The sequence below is a fragment of the Berghia stephanieae genome, chromosome 7 (genome assembly GCF_034508935.2).
Source record: "Berghia stephanieae isolate SIO BIC M18660-M18661 chromosome 7, UCSD_Bste_1.3, whole genome shotgun sequence".
Taxonomy (NCBI): Eukaryota; Metazoa; Mollusca; class Gastropoda; order Nudibranchia; family Aeolidiidae; genus Berghia; species Berghia stephanieae.
This window is the reverse complement of record NC_088366.1, coordinates 56086879-56109675: the sequence shown is the minus strand read 5'-3', so window position 1 is coordinate 56109675 and position 22797 is coordinate 56086879. Positions and strand designations below refer to the sequence as shown.

Genomic DNA, 22797 nt, shown 5'->3' with positions numbered 1-22797 from the left:
CAATCTCATTCCAAGACAAAGACAGAAAGCAATTGGACAACAGAAAAGAGGGGATAGAAGTCACAGCAAGTACCTCCCTGCCCGCTATGGGAGGTAGGAACCCCACCCAGAATCTGCAATGTGACCGACCCATTGCCTCCATCCATCCCGTAATATGTCGAGGTGAACCAATTCAAACGATCAGAGATACTGTATTTTTTTTTTTTTTTAAAACTTTTTAGCTCCCTATGACTATGACTACCTCTTCTTTCTTATGAAAAAATGTGTATGAAAGAGTGCCAGAGAAAGCAAGAAAGAAAAAAAAACAAAAAAACAAATTCCCATCCCAAAAAAACCAAGACTTCCTCAACTGGGAATTGAATTGAATCTTCCTTATTAAAAAAAAAACAACCCAAACAGCTCCCCGCCCCCTTCCCAAAAAAAAAAAAAAAAAAAAGAAAAAAACAAACCGTTGGCATAAGCCTCCTATTCTGGACTACAAATAAGTTTATCCAATAAAACCGTCCCAACATAATACCGTTTTGATGCCATGGGATACAAACAATCAAAGAGCTCTACTGAGTCTTTGATTCAACGAAGAAAAAAATTAAATTTAAATGAAATCATCATTATAATAATAAGTCAATATTGGATTCAACAGAAGAAAAGGGTGATGATAGTGTGTAAATAATATATCATAAAATATCAATGTATGGCAATATTGTATCTCAAATGTATATTATCGTGTATAAAGCATGTCGAAATTATTATATTTAAAAAAAAAAAAAAAAAAAAAAAAAGCTTTAGAATGAAATTGCAGCAATCAGTAAATTCATTTTTTCTTCTTCTTCGTTTGCATTGGGTGCAAGTTAAGTAAGATTTTTATACATCTTTCAATTCCCCTCCTGATCAGTGATAGGAAAATTGTGCCATTTGTTACAAAGAAAGAATAAATAGAATTCTTCCTCAAACCCATTTTGATTAAGGAGACAAATTTTTGTTACTTTTCTAAAAGAAAATCATGTTCATTTAACGGATTATCCTAATTCCTCCATGGGCAACAGCATATAACAATGCCGCGTAGGAGGTAATTTTATAAGAAATTTCGTAGGGTAGGCAAAGTACAATTCAACTTCGTCACAGGACGAGAAGTATTTCGAGCAATTTATACTCAAATATATTTATTTTTAAATAGCAGAAACAAACTGTTGGGAAAAGAACAAAGATGTTTTTGTTTTTTTAAAACATAGCAAAACACAAAGATTGAAGGAAAAGGTAAGATAGAGAAGAAAAAAAAAAGGGGAAATATTTTTCTTTTTTTTCAAAATTTCCCTGCCTTAAACACTTTACAAAAAGTATGCTAAAATAAATGTGAGCACAAAGACCGCAATCTGGTTTCAAAATGAGGTCAAATGGGAGTCGAGATAACCAAATGGATAAGTATAAAGCATTGCACTCCTCCAAGGTTCAAGCCCTGCTGTTCGGATCTCGTTTTCTCTGCCCCCCCCCCCCCCACTTGAACAAGATATTTAGCCCCTACGGCTTGCTCTTCGACCATTGAGTTTTTATATTATTTTGAGACAGATACTGAAATCAAATAATTTCCTCTTTTTATAACTTATTTGCTTCTGACGCAGCTGAAAATTTTGGCAAAAGATTTCTGACCCCTAGCAATCAATGCTAGTGAAATAAATCCTTTCATATCCAAGTAAAAGAGGGAAAAGCATAGATGTTGTGTTATAAAACGCCAAATGTTTTTGGAAATTGGCACAGTGGAATCTAGATAAAGCCAAAACATCGCTGGACCAGAAAGAATGCTCGACTTTAAGGGGTGGTTTGGGTCTTTTATAAACAAAAATTTCATTACCTGTATTGGGCGGTTTTAATCATTCTGTATCGTCATTATATGATAAAAAACAACATTATTGTTGAAAAATCTAAATAGTGTTGATACCCATTTTGCGACCTAATTTGGGGGTCTGGCATAAAAAAAATATAACAATCTTGTGGCAAACGTTCCACAAAAACTAATGGAAGAAATTACCTCCATATTCTTCCCTCTTGTCAATATTGTACCATAGTGTGTAGCCATAGAGAGATTTTATGGCTTTAGCTTATGGAATTTTTATTAGAGCATTACAAAGTTGAGAATTAAAATGTTATGATAAAATTGATATTAAATATTCAGAATTTGGATTATAATTCAAAATACACATCAAAAAAATCTCTCTATAGTGACATATTAAATTATCTCTCTGATAACTGTGGAAATTTTCAGACAATTTCATTGAATAGATTCTGAGAAATGCTTGACACAGTATCCCATACCCTTAGAAAAATGACATATTGAGAAAATGGCAAAATAGCTTTCCGTTTTTCACACTTTTCTTACTACCTGTACCCTTTTTTTTAACTGTGTTTTTCGTGCCTTTATAGTCTAAGAATTTGGACTTCAATAATATTATTTCTAAAATAATTGAATATATTTTTTCACCAAAATCTCAAAATAAATGTTTTGAAGGACTTTCCTAAAAATTATACCCAAACCGCCCCTTAAAGCAAGGTAGATTTAATGGAATTTAATTCATCAATGGGACACACTTGGATGAAGAACAGAAAATATCACTTATGACGATTTGGAGGTTTTTTAAACCTTAAAGCAGATGTTGACTTTATGCAGATGCCACAATAATTAAAAATAGGGGGTACAAAAAAATATAATAAATAAAAATATGAAAAGACGAAATGTTACATTTTATAAAAAATAACGATAAGTAATAATATGTAAGCTTCAAATTTATTGAATGAAGACAGATAATGTGGACGTTTCGGGTTTCCCCTTTGTCAACAAATACGATGATTGAAGAAATACTAAAGACGAATAAGAAATGTGGGGAATCATTCATCATGTTTTGTTGATGAAGGGAAAACCTGAAACGTCCACGTTATGTCTTCGTTCAATAAATCAAAGCTTACATTTCCTGACTTATCATTATATTTTTCCTTTGAGCTTCAAGCAGCAACATTTTCAATCATGTTATAAAAAAAAAAAAAATGTTTAAAAAAGGAATCAACCTTTTTGTTTTTTAAATCACAGCCGGACTGGTGTTTGAAACGAACAACAATTAAAAAATATAAAAACAATGTTTCTTACAATCAAAAAATGAAATGACTATGATCAATTTAACATTACTTGTGAGGTATGGGATAATGGTAGTGAGGTGATGTTATTCAACACAGTTTCAGTATGTCCAAAAGAAAAAAAAAAATTAATAATAGTAATAATAATAATAATAACAATAATAATAATAACAACAATAATAATAATCATAATAATAATAATAATAATAATAATAATAACAATAATAATAATAACAACAATAATAATAATCATAATAATAATAATTATAATTTTAAAAATGTGAGATACTAACATTATTAAATTTTGCAAAGTAAAGTTGTCACATTGTAAAAATTTAACAGGAACTTGACAGAAAAGTAAAACGATTCCAAAGTTAAAAATCGACGACGGGTGGACAAATCAAATCAAATGATAGATTGACTGACCGACAGTGCTTCAACCATAATACTAATGTAATAATAAAGCATTAGAAATTTTGACCTGGCTATACAATATAAAAAAATTTTTTTTTGACAGGGATAAGAAGGATAAAGTCTAGCCACAAATTTAATGGTGCAAACAGTTTTAAATTTGTTTTCAAACTTAAATTTCCGGCTTGGCCTTTAAGCAGGTTAACATCACCCTCTCGCTTGAATAATAAGGAAGAAAAAAAAAAAAAGAAGAAAGAAACCAGTACCTAAAAAAAAAATGAAATGAAAAAAACAAATCCCCTTAATGGAATTAAGATGTCTTGAACTTCATAACTTTTGACAAATGCGCACTGTCTGTTCTTAAAATATTTCCCCCCCACATTCTAAATTCCTTATCCTCTCATAACAAACCGCCCCCAAAAAAAAACAACAAAACATTCACGATCAGCACAGTCTATTCAATCTGTATCATCGCCTTCTACTACTATCGCAATGTTGCTTATTATGGAACAATATAAAAAATGCAAATAAATGCAACCTTTACAATATCATATTTAGACTTTACAATATCATATTTAGACAGTGCTCGAAACTCAGCTCATGAAAACTTTCAAATACTCACCCGAACACACATACATGTACACGAGTGGGCGTTCGCACACATAAACCCCCCCCCACCACCTTTCCTTTAAGACTATACTTTTTTTAAAAGCCACACCAATACACCAATGCCTTCTAATATTTCATAAACTGTCAATTTCCGTTATAAGACTTTCCCCAGACATCGGTTAACTATGCACAGACAGATCTGACAGTTGACTCAATATAAGTTAATCATTTGTGTTTTGTTGTCAAAGAGTCTTTAAAGGTGCTTACAGCACTTTGGAGTCCAGCCCCAGAAGTAACAAATCAAACACCGGGAAATTTGTATGGGATGTGATATATCACACCTGATGAGTCATCTTTTAGCTCCACAAGATTTTAAAAAATTATTTTTACATCGTCCAAATCTGTTATTAAAAATCATCAATTGACAACTGTTATGAGATAGAGAAACCCGAAATATTCTATAACTTATAAACTTCTCATTATCATGGGTGCAAGCAACTAGACCTCAAAAAGCCTGCAAGTCTACTTATGACCAGAGATAAAATCTGAAAAAGCCTGCAAGATTCTGGATCAACTTTCATTTCGGTAATCCAATCGGCCGGCTGTAGCCGGCACTCTGGCACCCATGCATTACTGATAAAATTCCCGTGAAAGAGGGAAGACTTTAAAATCGCCTCCATTACTCCTCACCGTCCAATGGCAAGAGTCACATCTGCTAGGGGTTTGTGTGTGGGACCATCTTTCTCGTGCTTTGCCTCTTCCTCACTTAACTCTTTCATTTATCACGCGGTGGGTGTGATCACATGACGTAGCACAGACATATTCCGACAATTTTATTTTTATTCCTTCCCAACCTATTTTTCAATCACAATATCTGCTCCAGTCATTGTCCATCCGTCCACATTGAATCAGTGATGATACTCACAAAAAGTCAAAAAGGAGGAAAAGTCTCGGAAAAATGGAAAACTCACCTAGAACATTCTTGCACCACAGGAAAGTAGGCAGGATGACTTCTTTTGAGTACAATTTTAAAACGCCCGGAGTCCAGTAAAAGGAGGGAATTTTTTATATATATATATATTTTTTTTTAAAAGGAGGTATTCTTTAAAGATTTATTATATAAAAAAAAAAGTAAAAGGAGGAAATGAAGGAAATATCCGCGGATCGAGGATCTGAGGAGGAAAACCGAGGAAAGGAAAGAAAACCGCGGATTTCCGCGGATCCGCGGAAAAGTATCATCACTATTGAATATTGAATAGTTTAGATCATTGGACATCAACACGAGAACTACTCTCTCCTCCTCCCACCCCCCAAGTCACAGAATGAACATATCCATTGGGTAAAACTCTCTCCTTCCATTCCAATCAATCTTTAGGAGGATCACTCGCTGTATGAAAACCAAATTAAAAAGGGACATTAAGGATATATTGTCAGATTCCGAAGCTTCTCCACCCCTTTTTCTTTCACTCAAGCCACCAGTTTATACAATCACTAGTCATACGAGTGAAATGACGAAAGCTGGAACTGGAAGGCTTTTTTGTTGGAAAAAAAAAAGCCAAAGAAAGAGAGACTCACTTTTCGTCCCCTTTCAAAACTTGAATGTAAAAAAAAGAAAAAAAGTCGTATCTTCTTTTTTTTTTTTCCTGGGTAAATTTCTATTATATCTTCACACGTTAACTTAATCAGTTGGTACGATCACTCGGCATAGGACTGATGTAATGAGCTACGGAGGTAGGAAGGCTTTTGTCGTCGGAAACCAACATGGAGACTGTCTTTTTCCAGTAAGCAAAACTGATCTTTGAGCTCTGGGGGGGGGGGGGGGGGGGGGGAGGAGGAGGAACAGGTGTAGATTATGTTTTAACTTGCTTTTTACAAAACAAAACAAAAAAGAAGTGGTAGAAGAAGAAGAAGAAGAAGAAGAAGAAGAAGAAGAAGAAGAAGAAGAAGAAGAAGAAGAAGAAGAAGAAGAAGAAGAAGAAGAAGAAAAAAATAATATAGAAAATGAAGGTCTGTTTATATTGGAGAGTGCCTGGATCCAATTTATTTTAACAGCGATTAATCGATGATGTCGTGGCGAAAGGGCATAATTATAGTTATAAGGGGGAATTTGTCTTCAGGATCTATTCCAAGGGAAGACTGGAATAATTGATGGCAACCGTAGTGCAACACTATTAGTGAGCTAGGGAGAAGGCCAAAAGCCACAAGGCAAGACAGGTAATCGAACTCCATACCTTTCAGGTATGAAGCAAAGACCATACTGCTGAGCCACGCTGATAAATGGGAAAAAAATATAAATATTTGATAAAAATCTTATCATGAAGAAGCAATTGATTTCTGCCACTGAAAATACAGCAAATGAAATGCAGTTCTTACCTTCTCCAATGCACTGCAATCTTTATCCTTGTGAAGATAATGATCTTGCCAGAATATTAACAAATCTCTGGAGAAAAAAAAAAAAAGGACAAAAAAAGTTTTATCACATGAAAAAAATCTTAACAGACCTGACAAGCAAGGAAAAAATATTATTTATTTTCATCTTTCAAAATAATCTGTCTTTTAAGAAGTAAATCTTAAATCAATTATATCCACTTTTAATCAATGCGGGTACCTGCTGGGTGGACCAAATGTCCACCCAGCAGGTAGCTGGATCTGTTAGATCTGGTGGAAAGTACTTTTTGATAAGACTAGCATCCTATCCAAAGGGTAGCAAGCAATTGCTATTGTAGGTTTAACGCTAAAAAAAAACCGGGATAAACTCCAGCTCTATGGGCCCAATGACCCTAGGGACTACTTTTATCTATCAATATGAACTGTCACCTTAAAATGTTTCAGTTATTCATTGTAAATGTTTTAGAATAGATTGAGTCTATGGGCCAATGCATGAACCTGAAAAAGGCAACAAGTTCTTGGAAAGTAATAGCTACTCCAAACTGATTTTTCAAATCATACATACGGCAAATAGGTTACCTTTTATGGAAAGTACATACAATTCTAAGACTTTCGATACCAGATTCAGCATGATGTGCGGGTATGTGGTATGACACTCGCTTTCAGATGGGAAGCTCCTGGGTTCAAGTCTCGCTCGGCGCATAGTTGAGTCCTTGGAAAACTTACATTCTCTCACCATACTCAGGTGTAAAATGAGAACCAGGCAGTTGACAGTGCTGTTTCTGTCCAAAAATAAATTGTATATCCCCCAACGGCATGCCTCATCCTATATGTTGAGTGTTGCTGTTGGCTAGAGACCCCTTGTAAAACGTATTGAGCACATTTAGTGGATATTTCGCTCTATAAATGCTCCAGCTCCAGTTTATTTCTATTTTGATTAAATATTTTATTTTCAGATAAAACAATATCATGTAGGAAATTGAAATACTTTTCTATAGAAAAATCACATAATAAAGAGAACAAAACATACTTGAAATTTTGCAATATATTTGACGAGCCGTTCCCGTTGACCAAGGCGATGTCCTGCTGTTCTCTGAGAGCTTGCAGGTACTTGGGCAGCTGGTCGCGTTTGTTGGCGAACATGAGAAAGACAAGGGTGGTATTCAGACAGCTGACATTTTCCTGAGTTAGGTTTTCTACATTGGTAATGTTGATGAGTCGATAGAGATACTCCAACTGTCTGGTGAAGTCGCCGATGTAATTGACAAGTTTGCTCTCCTTCTTCTCCCCTTTCTCGCCTTCAGTCAGGGATGCAAAGGCTGTTAGTGTTGTGAGATATAGAAAATGATTATCAATTTAAAATGAGTATCAAAGAAAAATTTATATTTTTTTAAAAATAGGTGTTCCTGATAGCTCAATTGGTAGAAGCAAAGGCTGTTAGTGTTGCGAAATATAGAAAATGATTACCAATTAAAAATGAATATCGACGAAAAATTTTTATGAAAAAAAAATAGGTGTTCCTGATAGCTCAATTAGTAGAGCACTCGCTTCACATGCAAGGGATAGAGGTCGACCCAGGATGAAGTTGAGATGTTTTTTTAACCCACCCCTCAGTTCAACCAGCAGTGGTTGGGCAGCTGGGATTGTTACATCTGGCAGAAAATACTTTGCGATAGACTAGCGTCTTATCCTAAAGGTAGCAAACTATTGTCCGTTTCACTCTCCAGAAAATGGGATAAACTCTGGCTCCATATGCCAGATGGCTCTGAAGGAAGATACTTCAGTATACAAAAAGAAAGGTGGCAGGGTCATAATTGTTGTTTGTTTGTTTATGTTTTTAAGGTTTTTACGGCGCTTGCAACACATTAAGGTTATATCAGTGCCAGTAAAAAGGAAGAAAATGGGATAGTAAAAAGTTCTAGAATTACAATTAAAGCACCCAAGAAAAAGTAAGACATATGGGAATTGGTTCAAATAGAGATCATATGTAGATTCCAAGAGCACACCACCAATGTACTTAGTTGAGATCACCTATAAGTCTCATCCGGACAAAAGCACAAAATCCAACAAAGAGGAATACACTCAAATGCTTACATTATACATTAAAAATAACAAATAGAATAATACATAACAGAGAGATGATTTACAAGGAAAAAAATATCATCTCCCAAAACAATAACTATGCATTTGACTGTTTCCCTCCCAGCCCAGGACAAAACCGAGTAATCTCATTCCAAGACAAAGACAGAAAGCATGTTGGAAAACAGACATAGGAGGATAGAAGACACAGTATGTACCTCCCTGCCCACTGTGGGAGGTCAGGAACCCTGCCCAGTCATAATTGTTACACTTCACAGAAAACAATTGATCAATGGAAAAAAAAATGTTCCTTTTTTTCTTATTTCATCAATGACTAGAATGGTTTCAAATGGATATTTTTGAGTTCAAAACAATACCACGAAACTGGAAATCATGCAAAAAAAAAAAAAAAAAAGGAGAACTGTCAACCATGAGACAGGCAAGATAAATTGTAAACAAACACAGTCAAAAGCAAACGCTCAGCCACAAACATTCCAATCTACATTAACAATTCAAAGAACAGATACTCGACCAGGCTTCATCACACCAAAAAATTCCACCAGCCATTTGCAAGAACAAACACATACAAATACAGTTTTTCTCCCTCGAATGATACGTGAATGGAACAAACAACCACATGACGTAATAGACGTCACAGACCCCACATCATTTCAACGCGTTTTCCACATATACAACAACGCCAGGAGGATTGAATGACTTGAGTGACAGGATTAGTGTGGTGTGATAGGTAATGTTTATGTGTATAAGATATGCAGCGTGCCTTTTGCATCTTATGGACTTGAACGGACTTGAAGAAAAAGACAAAATTTTTTTTTTTTTAATCGAGCTTTTATTTTATATAGCGCAATATCCACTAAACATGCTCAAAGCCCTTTACTAGGGGCCCCTGTCCAACAGCAACATTTAACATGTAGTACGGTACATGATGCGATATTACCATTTTTACGGACAGAGATAACGCTATAACGCTGTTAACGGTCAGGTACTCATTTTACACCTGAGTACGGTGAGAGTATGTGAGTAAATAGCCTTCTCCAAGGACTCAAATATGCGCTGAGCGAGGCTCGAACCCAGGACCTTCCGATCCGAAAGCGAGTGTCATACCACTAGACCACATAGCGGCACTAAAGAAGAAGAGTAATTTCATAGAGTCCCTTACCTTTGGAGTCGGCCCCTTCTGCCCTAAAATGCTCCAGGGAGAGAATCAGACTTCGGATAAACATGTTGGAGTCGACCAGATTGTGGTTGACCATGGAGACGAATCGGTCAAACTTCTCCTCCGTGGTCAGTATGGAGTCAAAGGCTTTGAAGGCTTCGATGTTGAACTTGATCAGCTCCCCGAGTAGGTCGAAACTGCTCTGTAGGATTTCCTTGTGACGGATACTGTTCTCCACGATATTACAGGCCACATGCTTCAAAGTAGATAAGATACAGAGCAAAAGCTTTATGGTGAATTTTCTTTGTAAAAATATTTTTAAAAAAAATAAATAAAAGAAATTAATAAAAATTTTTTTTTAAAAAAAAGGTCAAAGCCTACAAAATTAACAAACCACTCATCCACCCCCCCCCCCCCCCCCCAATCAGTCGGATGGTGAAAAGGTTTAAACTGAGATATTGCTAAGTTTAGTTACAAGGTCAACTTTTATCAAAAATTGAGTTCTTGTCATAAATACATCTGACCTAACATAATAAAAATATTGCCCAATTTACTTCAAAGAAAGATTAAAATGCACTGGGGAGCATATTCTTTCAGAAAATGCAAAAACATGCAAATCCAAAATTTTCACCTTCCGACTGATTATGTCATGCACAGACACAAAAATATGCAACTCACATTGAGTAGTCCCCGTCTCATGAGGAATATTTGATCACAGTAAGAAGTATCTCCCCTCAGATAACTTTCTACAGCTCTCGCCAACCAAAACCTGTAATTGAAAGAGTGCAATCGATAAATAAAACTTGACTTTTATTAGAAATATTTGCATTTTTTGTTGACTTAATTATAATTTGAAAGAGCTTTAAAGTGAATTACGCTTGTTTTTTTTATTTGGCTTTACGGAGAGAAAAAAAGATCATTCATTCATTCATAAAATTAACAGTTACTGAGACTGTAGAGACAGTATAAAAACTGAAACCAAAAAATCTTTTTCCCACCCAAATGCTAGCAAAAATTTATAAATGAATCTAAAACTATGAAAATGGTGGGAAAAAATCTGATTTTCCTGGGGAGAAAAAAAAGACACAACTCAAGATTTTTATAATATGGGAGAATGAAAATCTAAAAAAAGAAGGAAAAAGAGGAGCCAAAAATTTCGTAATATTACAAATTTTTGATTCTAACTGAAAAACAAGATAATGATTTTTTATTCAAAATAACATCTTAAAAATCAAGTTCTGGTGCCACAGCAGGTATATAAAGGAATTTAAAGCATTATTTTAACGTATTGGGGACGATTTGGTCATTTTAAAAAGTAGTTATAATGTCTGCTTCTAACCCTGAAGGATTTGAAAACTACGAATTTTTCCTATTTTCAGTAGGCAGCAGGTTTGAGTTACTGAGATCGTAGAGGCAGACTAAAAATGACAACAACAAATATCTATTAATCTGGTAACAAATATGACCATCTTTTTTTTTTCTTCTCTCCCAAATGCTAACAAAACAAAAAAAAACAAACAAAAAAAAAAACTCCCAAAAAATGAATATAAAAAATATGAAACTGAAGGGAAAACATCTTTTTTTCCTGCGATTATGAGGGGTAAAAAAAAGTCACAATAACTCAAGCTTTTGATATTATGGGAGGGTGACCATTAAAAAAAAATAAGAAGGAAATAAAGGAGCCGTATCATGACTTCCTTTATTTCAATATCAAGATCACTCTTTTTAAACTGTGAAGAATCGCAAACCACAAACTGAATGATTCCAAACCTCTGCACCAACATCAGAATTTTCCAACATGTAACAAACATTTATATAATTTTATATTATAATATTATTATAGTATTATTATAAGTTATGTTGAAAAAATAGGAAGTTGGATAATAAATGAAACAAACCATAACCTGAAGGTCGACGTTGTCGGTTCCTTCTTCATCACCTCAACAATCTTGGTCAAAAGACCACGGGACCCTTTACACATTAACTGCCTGAAAGCAATGGAAGAAATGCAGAAATAATAGCAATTATGAAAGAAAATTTTGAAAAAAAAAAAAAAGACAAAAAAAAAAAAACAAAAAAATCCAACAAACTCTTTTAAAAAACATTCCTCATAAAAAACCGTGTGAGAACAATCCATTTGCAGCCTTATTGCAGTTTTAATTCAACTGCCCCCAAAAAGACAATTTAACAAACGAAAATTTTTTTTTTAAAAATAGAATTATCTAAAAGTGCTTTGTCATTGTTTTAGAATAATTAAAATTGGTCCCTACAAGCGTTGTTTAAAAAACAACAAACCAATAATATTCTATTACAGGGGAAAAAAACATGAAAAAAAACCCCAATGAAAATGTATTTTGTTACTCCAAAAATAAAAAAAAAAATTTATGACAAATGAGACCCGTGTCAATTTCTAAAATAACTTTTCTATCCTACAGAACACTTTTTAATTTTAAAAAATTATATAATTTACAGAAGATGTATAATTCACTTTGATAACGGGTCAACGGTGAGCATAATATTACAAAAATGTTCACAAGTTTGATTTACAAAAAAAAAAAATAATAAAATAAATAATTTTGATATATTATTCATTTCAGCTGTTTTTTATAAGAATTTGTAGATTCTAAGTTAACTGGTAATAAATGTAGCTTCAAAAATAAAGATAACCAAACAAAACCAAAGCTGAGTTGGGTGATCATTTACTATTTGTCAAAAATTTCTCTTCCACATTGGGAGGGGGGTGGTTAAAGTTAAAATTATAACTTACTTGTTGATGTTATCCAAACTTTGTAATGACAACCCACCAGCTCTCACTGAAATTTTATAAGATAATAAAGATTACAAGGATTATTTTATGCCATTGGAAGAAATGCTTTAAAAGCATCTAAAGACTTTGTTCTTTTTCTGAAATAACGTGTTAATGTTCCTGTAAAGCGCTCTCAGCACTTCTTCGTGATATGGTAGAGTGCTCATAAATACAATAATATATCATTATTATTGTTAATAAGCTTAAGGAAACAAGGTGTGGTTATTGTACCAATCATCAGGCAACTGAAATGAAATGATTTTAAGGGTTTTATGGCGCTTGCGACATGTTTAGGTTATATCACCGCCAGTAAAAAGGCAGACCAATAAGTTATTCGGTATCCCAATCCAGTCCATTTCTGTGTAACGGGCCTGAAAATCTCTAATTTTCAACCAATTTCACTTGAAGCAATCTATATTTCTATTTAAGTTACAGGGATTAAAATTATATCACTGAAAAGCTTATCTATTCTCCTTCTAAAACATGTCAGATTTGATGATTTTTCTTGCAAAAATAGTTTATTAGACCCTTGTAAAGAGCATGACATAATGCGTTTTTTTATCGCGGCGAATAACCGAAATTTTATGGGTAACCATTTTTTAAACCGCCAACGCTACTAGTACTTTTGTTGGATCGTGTTACAAATAGCATTATTAGAAAGGGAATTAAAAGCTCTTTCTAATGATACCAATAACAACGTGATTTATTTACATTAAAACCCTAAAAAATCGAAATATTTCAGAAAAAATACCTAAAATCGGCAAAAATTCACAAATTTCGATTTTTTAAAGCCAAAAATAGGATTAGAAACATTTTTTCTTTATAATATCTAAATCTCGATGGTTTCCGAGATTTGTACCACCCGCGGGAGTTCTAAACGTCAACACAACGCGAGCATTCCATTTTCACTTTTGATTCCGGCGTGCCTAGCATCGTTGTCTCAGTTGAGTCTCAGTCAAGTGAAGTGTCTTTGTGTTATTCAATTCCTAAAATGGATATGAACTCAACAGATTTTTAAAAGAATCACTAGGTAAGTGTTTTAATTTGGCTTTTATTAAATCAATTTTACATTTAATTCTATCTTTTATATAAATGATGATGTTTTATTATCGTCCGCTGACTTGGACAAGAATGAGAATATTGAGAATGACCTCATTTTGAAACTCCATGTGAGAACAGATCTCTAGTTAATTTTTTACACCATGAAATCCTAATCTGTTTTTTTCATGATATCATAAAATATAAGTTAAATCAACATGTGTAGGACATTTGCTGACTTCAAAGTCAAGAATTGTGTTTAAATCTTTCTTCAAACACGACCTAGCAACATCGGCATAAAAATCCAAGATGGCGGCACCCGACCGAGTGCGTTTGTTTATCAATTGACGGGGAATAAGCACACTCCTGAAATTATGTGTTGCTTCAATTAAATTACTTTTTTCGATTCTCCAAATCAATCCTTAAGATAGGTAGAAGTTAAGTAACGATTTTTGGCTTTCATGTTTTTTATTGTTTATTGACAATTGAGTCAAACAGTGAACTGGCCATTTCCAACGATAATGTTAGATGCTCAAATTAGTAGATAGGATCTCTCTCTCTCTCTTTCTATCTATTTATTTCTCTCTCCCTCTACCCCCCCCCCCCCCTCCCACTCTCTTTCTCTATATTCTTCTCTCTATATCTCCTTTTTTTCATATTTTTTTTCTCTCTCTCCTTCTACTCCCCCCCCCCCCCCCAACTCTCTTTCTCTCTTCTCTCTCTATCTCCTTCTCATTTTTTTTCTCTCATTGTCTAATCTTTGTCCCCTCTTACACTTATCTCTCTCTCTCATCCTCGCACACATACTCATTCTCTTTCTCTTCTTCTCCTAGCCCCCCCCCCCCCCCCCCCTCTCTCTTTTTACCAGTTGGCTACCTTACCTATGGAATTTTCTTTTTCAGAATGTTCAAATATTGTGTACTTTGTGTTCATTGGTAAAGTAACTTTAGCACCACTCTTCTTGTATCATATTTTTTTTCTTTTCAAAATGTTCTAAATAATGCTTTGTTGTTAGATTAGGCATAATATAGTAGATAAGAATAAGCTTAAATATCCATGATGGTAATAGTAATGGTTGGCAATGTAGAAAGTTTGAAATCCCATTTTTTGTGACCTGTTTTTCTACTTATTGACTCTTGATTACTTTTTTTTTCAGTTGATGATGACTATGAGGAAATGAAATGGTTTTTGATGAAGGGGAAAGGCCGGCGACCTGATGCTTGTTGGAGTGCCCCTTTAACTAATCGAGTTCTTCTTCAGCTACACTTTCTGCGATGTGGGGGGGATGATCTGAGGCCAAGGTATGTATTGCATCTGAGACCCTATGGTTTGCAAGTACCCTACTCACAAGCACAGAAGCTGGTATTAGGTGCAATTGAGTTATTACATATCATGACTATTTCTTTATTTTAAAGCCCTTCTTCATACCACCAGAAATTGATTCTCTCTATCAAGCAGAAAGTATTGAGATCCATACGGTAGCAATCAAGTTACTGCCCAATTAATGCTACAAAAACCAAGATATATCGTAGAATGTAAGGCTCTGTCTCTGAGGGACTTCTATTTACTGCATTCAACCTGTTCATATTTCAGTGCTCATATCATGCTGCTGTTTTTACCCCGTTTGGTTAAGTCGGATTGTTTACTGCTTTGCCTATATTTCATGATTCTGCTCCAGCAGCTTACCTGCAGTGTGTGATCATTTTTCATTTATTTTCTTTCTGCAGATTGCAGAGTGGTTTACGTACCTCTCTCCGGAGTGTGTCTTACCTGTCCAGAGGATAGGACTACTCATCGCCAGGAAGTTGGATACGGCTAGGTCAATCCACGACCCAGCAGAAAGTAAAATTTTCCTCAATGAAATTCTTGACTATGATTACTTGTCGCCTTCGCTGAGTGCCCTGAGCATCACTCGCAGTGTGCTCTTATTTCGGACACAGCAGGGTTTGCCAGAGTCCTTCTTACTTGATTGGCTCTTACGTATTCTGAAGCTCGGACCAGTTCATCATAAATCCATTAGAAATGCTGTCAAGTCAACAACGGCAAAATTAAGGGAAAATATTCGTCGTGATCCAGGGAAGGTGACATCTTTTGCCAGTTCGACTTTTGAACCTTACTTTACACCTGGATCATCAACATCTCTGGTGTCTACAGTCTCTCCAGTATCAACATCTGTCTCTGCACTGTCAGTGCTGACTCCAATGTCAGCCTCTGACACTCCAGTGTCAACGCTCACCACTGCCTCGACAGTGTCATCGGTCACCACTGCCTCGACAGTGTCATCGGTCACCACTGCCTCGACAGTGTCGTCGCTCACCACTGCCTCGACAGTGTCGTCGCTCACCACTGCCTCGACAGTGTCATCGGTCACCACTGCCTCGACAGTGTCATTGCTCACCACTGCCTCGACAGTGTCATCGGTCACCACTGCCTCGACAGTGTCATTGCTCACCACTGCCTCTACAGAGAAGGAAAATTGATGATAGTGAGGAAAATGTATGTGATCAGTCTGATTCTGATGTGGACGATGACTATGATGAGTTTCGATTCACAAGTCAAGGTCAATGGGTAGCAGTTTTTTATGACCAAAAGTTCTATGTTGGTCACCATTATCAGTGATCAACGGGCTTATGTGAGGTTCCTCATCGACTCTTCTGTTCGTGCCTCTACTTACAAGTGGCCTGTTGTTGAGGACATTGCAGAAATGGAGTCCAAGTATGTCTTCAGGTGTGACTTCGAAGTGACATCTTCTGCAAGTGGTCGACTTTGGACAGTTGCTGATAAGGCTATTACAAAGGCTTATCAGCACTTGAAGGGTATTATTTGATTGGATTTGGGTGAGAATTGTCCATTAATGGATTTATATTGCTCATAAAAGGTGCATTTTGTGTTGGAACATCTGTTTTGTCTCATCTTATCACATTTCCTTTTTTTCCCCAGAGTCAATAATTTTATCTGGTCGACCGTTTTTGGCCAGTTTTTAGATTGCTCTCAAGGTTATCTGCTGCAGTCTGACTGTGAATATGCTTCATCCATGCATAGTTTATTACTTTGCAATTCTTTTAAGACTAAAATGGTTATTCTGTGGCTGTTTCAAAATTTTCTATGAATTTTTGAAAATCATGGATTTTTTATATTTTTTGATTGTGGCATCCAAATTTCATTTCATTTCAAGAGTATTTCTAAATGAAAAGGTCTAGTGTTAAATGTTGTTTATAGTTTACAATTTTCTGTTTATTTTGAGGTATATTTGCACTATTTATTATCCTTAGTTATTTTTTAATGAATTTTTGAAAAATTGGTAAATTTGACGAAAAATCAGTTATTTCCCTTGATTGCAAAAAATGACAAAATTTCCATTTTCAGATCTCAATAGCTCTTTAACCGTGTTTCTTAGCGCACAGGAAAAAATTAGACAAAGTGTGTGGGTACAAGTCTTTATGTAAAAGTGATCCTTTGGGTTCTTAGTCATTTACTTTTCTTAGAATGAGATCTCAAAAATGGAGTATTTTGCAATGCGAAAGAGTGTACTTTTTCTGCTATTTCGAAAGGCCATAACTTTTTTATTTTTAAATATTTTTAAATAATTTCTTCTGTTCTGTACATCAATCAACACATAGTTTGAAATAAAAAGTCTTGGATTACTATTTAAAGCTATCTAAATTTTGGTCTGGAATACCTACAATAAGTATAAGGGATAGACAAATTCTAGAATTACAATTAAAGCACCCAAGAAAAAGTAAGACTAAGGGGAACTGGGAACAAATCGGAATCAGATGAAGATTCCAAGAGCATATCATCAATGTACTAAGTTTGAGATCACCTAAAAGTCCCATCCGGACATCAGCACAGGGTCCAACTACGAGGAATACACTGAAATGTTTACATTGCACTAACAAAATAACAATGCATAACAGAAGGATGATTTACAAGGAAAAACAAACTATACATTTGACTGTTTCCCTCCCAGCCAAGGACTCCGTCATGGCCAGGACAAAACCAAGTAATCTCATTCCAAGACAAAGACAGAAAACAAACTGGAGAACAAATATAAGGGAACAGAAGACAAGACACAGCAAGTGCCACCCTGGGAGGAAATGGAATGAGGAACAGATCACTTAACATACAAAACACAATGAATGCACACAGGAGTAACTCACCATTTATTTTTTTGACTTCATTTAATTCACTCTTGGATAATAACAAATGCTTGTAGCTGTTAAGAGTAGAGAAAAGAAAGAAAACACAAAATAGAGGTAAAAATGAGGCTTAGTTGTATCAAACAATTCATCTTACACTGTGACGGTCCAAACTAAAATTGATTAATAAAAGAAAAACACAGAAAAATAACACTACAAACAAATCCCCCCTTCCCAAACTAAAGAAAAAAAATATAAAAGAAATTTTAAAATCTCTTTTGTCTTCTGGCACTTTTCTATTCACTTTATTTTCTGTTATTACCCAAACTATACACATGGTTTTTAATCAAATTCAGAGTCTTTATAATTTCCTTCCTGTCATTCTCAATTACTTCTAACAACTTTTTCTTCGTCTACTTGATGATATTATATAAATTGGTGTCAATGTCAATAGACAATATTTTTTTAATGGAAAAGAAAAGAATGAAAAATAAATAATAAATAAATAAATAAGATATAAAAAAAAATATAAATAAATAAAAATAATAATTAATAATAATAACAATAAACATTAAAAACAAAATATTTTAAAAATATAAAATTTCAATTTTGGCAGTTGAAGACTACATATTTACAGGCAGGCCATTTGTATTTTTTAATTGAGAAAAAAAAATTGCTCAGCAATATTCCTTTTAAGAATTAACCCCTTGAAGGCTTAAACGTGTGGCCAACTGCCACAATCTATTAATAGTATTATACCAGAGCTGCCAACCCTTCATATTTCAAAAATGGAATCAGAACGCCTAAAAATAGGAATTTGAGACAAAAAATAGGAATTTCACCTTTAAACCCCCCCCCTCTCTCTCTCTCTCTCTTAACACCAATTTTTTAAAAATCGGAATTTTGAGGCAATGGCGGAATAGTACAAAAAAGGAAAAGTGAAAATAGGAATGATTCCGCTAAAAACGGAAGGGTTGGCAGGTATGATTATACTATACTGCCTTCATCTGGCTTATTCTGGCATAACTCTGACCTGACGTAGTGAACCACAAACAAGTGCTCTGACATCAAACAAAACGTTCCTTTTCATTAATTCAAGACGCTAATGTAGATTTGCAATTGGAATAAAATATTCCTGTTTCTATGAAAGTTTCACTATTTAGTAATAGTAGCAGGCAGGTTTATTAAAAGTCCACAACAATTTTCAATAATCTGATGTCAGCATAAGGGGAGTAGGATATCTATGAAGGAAATCATGAAATATGAAGGAAATCATGAAATAAAAAGCACCACTTACTCTGAATGATCACAGAAACTATGAACAAGGCGAAGGAATTGAATTTTCAAGGCCACTTCCTGTGAGAGGAAAGAAATATTCATTGTGAAAGAAAGGGATGTTCAATGCAAAAAACTACAATTTGACAGGACTAAACTAAAACTGTTAATTGAAAGATACAAGATTAATGGATACAAAATGGAAACAAAACAAAAATCAAACAAAAAAAATAATATAAAATTAATGGAAACAAAACAAAAATCAAACAAAGAAACTAATATAAAATTAATGGATACAAAATGGAAACAAACAAAAATCAAACAAAGAAACTAATATAAAATTAATGGATACAAAATGGAAACAAACAAAAATCAAACAAAGAAACTAATATAAAATTAATGGATACAAAATGGAAACAAACAAAAATCAAACAAAGAAACTAATCCCCTCCCCCCCTGTAAATTAACAAAAACAAATAAACACACAAAGTGGTTTAAATACTTGGTGTAGAAAAAAGAAAAAAGAAAAGAAAAAGAAACAACAAAACTAAAAACAAATTACTTAAAACCTGCTACATAACTATACATATACAGATAGAAGGATGTGTATGATATAAAGAGTAATTTGAAAATGATTGTATAAAATGCCAACATAAAACGTATATAGTAAAAAAAGGGAGGCACACATACTGGACTGCATTCACATGAAGAGTTATGACCTCTTAATCTGTGTCTGGTTTGGGAGCGGCCCCTGAAATTTTAAAAAGAAATTCGTAAACATGATATTTATCAATATGACAAAAAAAAAAGTAGAAAGAAGAAAAAAACAAAACAAAAGTAAAAAAAGAAAGAAAAAATAAATAAAAATCCCAATAAAAAGCGCACAAGATGTAAATTTAAGTTTTCACCACCCAATGAAACAGTATAGAGCAAAGATTGAATGACCTCAAAATTTTTATGGATATCGAGATGAAAGTAGAAAATCTACTAACCTTTACTTATCACAACTTAATATATCAAAGTCTATAAAAATTACGGTTACTATAATACTAGATCATGGCCACTTCCTAAAAAATTACGGTTACTATAATACTAGATCATGGTCACTTCCTAAAAAATTACGGTTACTATAATACTAGATCATGGTCACTTCCTAAAAAATTACGGTTACTATAATACTAGATCATGGTCACTTCCTAAAAAATTATGGTTACTACAATACTAGATCATGGTCACTTCCCAAACAATAATAATAAAATTCAAATATGTAGTTATGTCAATAAAAGCTCAATAACCCCTGCATCGACACGACAATCAATGACAACTTTACTCACACTTGACATTTCCAAATGAACTGGTCAAACAGGTCACTCAAACCCGAGGCTAACTTTAGTTCTGCCAATTTTCTTTGTACCTGTTGGATAATAGTGGGGGGGGGGGGGGGGGGGGGAAAGAGGAAGAAAGAAAGAAAATTAGTGAGTGAAGTCAAAATTAGAAAAAAAAAAAACAAAACAAGCAAACACAAAACCAAGCAAAAACAAAACCCAACACAGAAGCAAATAAAAAAACGACTGTGTGATTTAATTTTTTTCTCTCTCGTTCTCCACACAATCTACGCATTGAACAGAAACCTGCTACATAAAACAGATAAACAAAAAAAATTCTGTATATTTCAAGGAAACTTTGTTTTCAATCTGATTTAGTTAACCCAAAATGCTAGAATTCTATCCTTGTTTATATGAAAACTGTCAGACACCCTAAGTATGTGATACTTTGTGTAGGCCTTAATATATCACAATCAACTAACAGATACGCCTCGTCTAACACAACTGATATCACTACTCAACCCTCTCACAGAGCTGCCAACCGTTCACATTCCAAAAGTGGAATCAAAACGCCTGAAAATAAGAATTTGAGACAAAAAATAGGAATTTCACCTTTTTAACACCCCCCCCCCCCCACACCTCCCTTCGCTCTTTTTTTATTCTTTCCATTATCATCATTTTTATAATATCTGAGTTTTAGAGACAATGGCGGAATAATACAAAAAGGAAGAGTGAAAATAGGAATGATTCCGTCAAAAGCGGAAGGGTTGGCAGGTATGCTTTCATCACACTTCAGACCAGTATTCTCGGACCAATCACGATAAATGGGAGGCACTCAGTCAGATGAAGCACACACTTCCCTCTTGCCAATCACATCTTCTTACCTTGCGACGGTCCATCTCAAACTTAGTCGAGGCCGGCGGTTCACCATTTCTCTCAGTATACACTGAATAAGGCATGGTGAGAACAAGAGATGTCTTCACATCATTTTTTTGTATCAGTATTTCATGAGGCAGACTTAGCATAAATTCTAAACAATCATTACATTGATTAAAAGAAAGAACATCTTTTAAACTTCCATTATGAAATTAACTACAAAACCCGAATTTTAAGAATATAGCATGGATGGTCCTGTGCTGGGACAAGATCACTCCAAAACAAAAACAAAAATTAAAATATTTGGATTCCACTCACGAAAAACACTGTACACAAGGAATTTTGACTTGAGAAGAGGTTATAAAAAAAATAAATAATGCTCATTGTAATTGCATGAAAATTTCAGTAATATCAAATATCTAAGGAATCACAAAATTCTTTTTAAAAATTTTCAAAACACGTCACCTCTTGATAAAATCAAAACTTTTCATATCAAGAGTAAACACACCAAGTTTGATTTGTCATCTATTCATACGATAAAATCTTTAGCATTCTTGCAAACTATAATTAGCCCCCAAAATCTTCTCGCAGTAAATCAGAAAGAAAAAAAAAAGCAAAGACCAACTGCTTCAATTAGTTGATTAAATCATTTACTGATGAAAATGATGAGAGAAACCATCATAGGAGTAAAAAGTACCATTACCACGTAGACTCTTCTTGCTAATTCTATAATGAAAATCGACCAGGAATTATCAAAGTTTTATGGAAAAAGAAAACTTGTTTAATTCATTCCTATCATAATCATGACTCTCAACAACAACAACAAGAAATTGGATTTTAAAATGTGAAAATAGAAATACTTTCAGAAAGTAAATCTCAAAACTTTGTCGAGTCCACTTTTCATTACTTGTTATTCTTCCATTCTTTGAGTCGCATTAAACTTACCTTTTTCCTGTGTTTTCCCAGGAGAAAGAGACCCAAAACATAGACAACCTCTACCCTCTGGACTAGTTCCTCTGTAATTGTCAGGGCTTGTTGGACGACCATGGGATTACCTTGAGATGTTGGCTCAGATACTCCTTTAAGATGGAAAAGAACCAAAAAAAAAAAAAAAAAAGGTTACCTTTTAACACGGAGAACATCAGTCATGAGGAGAAATTGAAAAAATCAAAATAAAAGCCTAAACACATTCATTTGTTTTCACCATACACACAGTCATGATTATCTTCGAAGCACGGAGTTGCGAATTAATGACAAGACAAGACAGATGTGCTGTTGAGAACAATGATTAATAATAATAACAATAATAATAATAATAATAATAATCTTTATTGTGCAAATAGGCAATTATTGTTAGGTTACAACTCTTGTAATAGGGGGAAAAAAGTAATTAAAATAGTAGTAATAATGATGATAATGATAATAACACTGATAGTAATGATGATAATAATAAAATAATAATAATCATAATAAAATAATAATAATAATAATAATAATAATAATAATAATAATAATAATAATAATAAGAAGAAGAAGAAGAAGAAGAAGAAGAAG

General features: G+C 34.1%; 1 protein-coding gene across 2 annotated transcripts in view; it reads right to left on the bottom strand.

Moving 5' to 3' along the window:
* Positions 1-4971: 4971 nt before the first annotated feature.
* Positions 4972-22797, bottom strand: part of LOC144977522 (short transient receptor potential channel 4-associated protein-like) — a 28992-nt gene continuing 11166 nt past the window's right edge. Inside the window, exons 11-22 of one of the 2 annotated variants that reach the window (XM_078922834.1) lie at positions 22189-22322; positions 20377-20456; positions 19733-19793; positions 19065-19123; positions 17789-17844; positions 12552-12597; positions 11689-11772; positions 10463-10553; positions 9788-10040; positions 7559-7847; positions 6514-6580; positions 4972-5945 (exon numbers count right to left, since the gene is read on the bottom strand). In XM_078922834.1, the coding sequence (XP_078778960.1) occupies positions 5823-5945; positions 6514-6580; positions 7559-7847; positions 9788-10040; positions 10463-10553; positions 11689-11772; positions 12552-12597; positions 17789-17844; positions 19065-19123; positions 19733-19793; positions 20377-20456; positions 22189-22322 (1343 nt within the window). In that variant the 3' untranslated portion in view covers positions 4972-5822. Of the gene's footprint in view, positions 5946-6513; positions 6581-7558; positions 7848-9787; positions 10041-10462; positions 10554-11682; positions 11773-12551; positions 12598-17788; positions 17845-19064; positions 19124-19732; positions 19794-20376; positions 20457-22188; positions 22323-22797 lie in introns of both variants that reach the window. The other variant, XM_078922833.1, reaches the window with a different exon arrangement.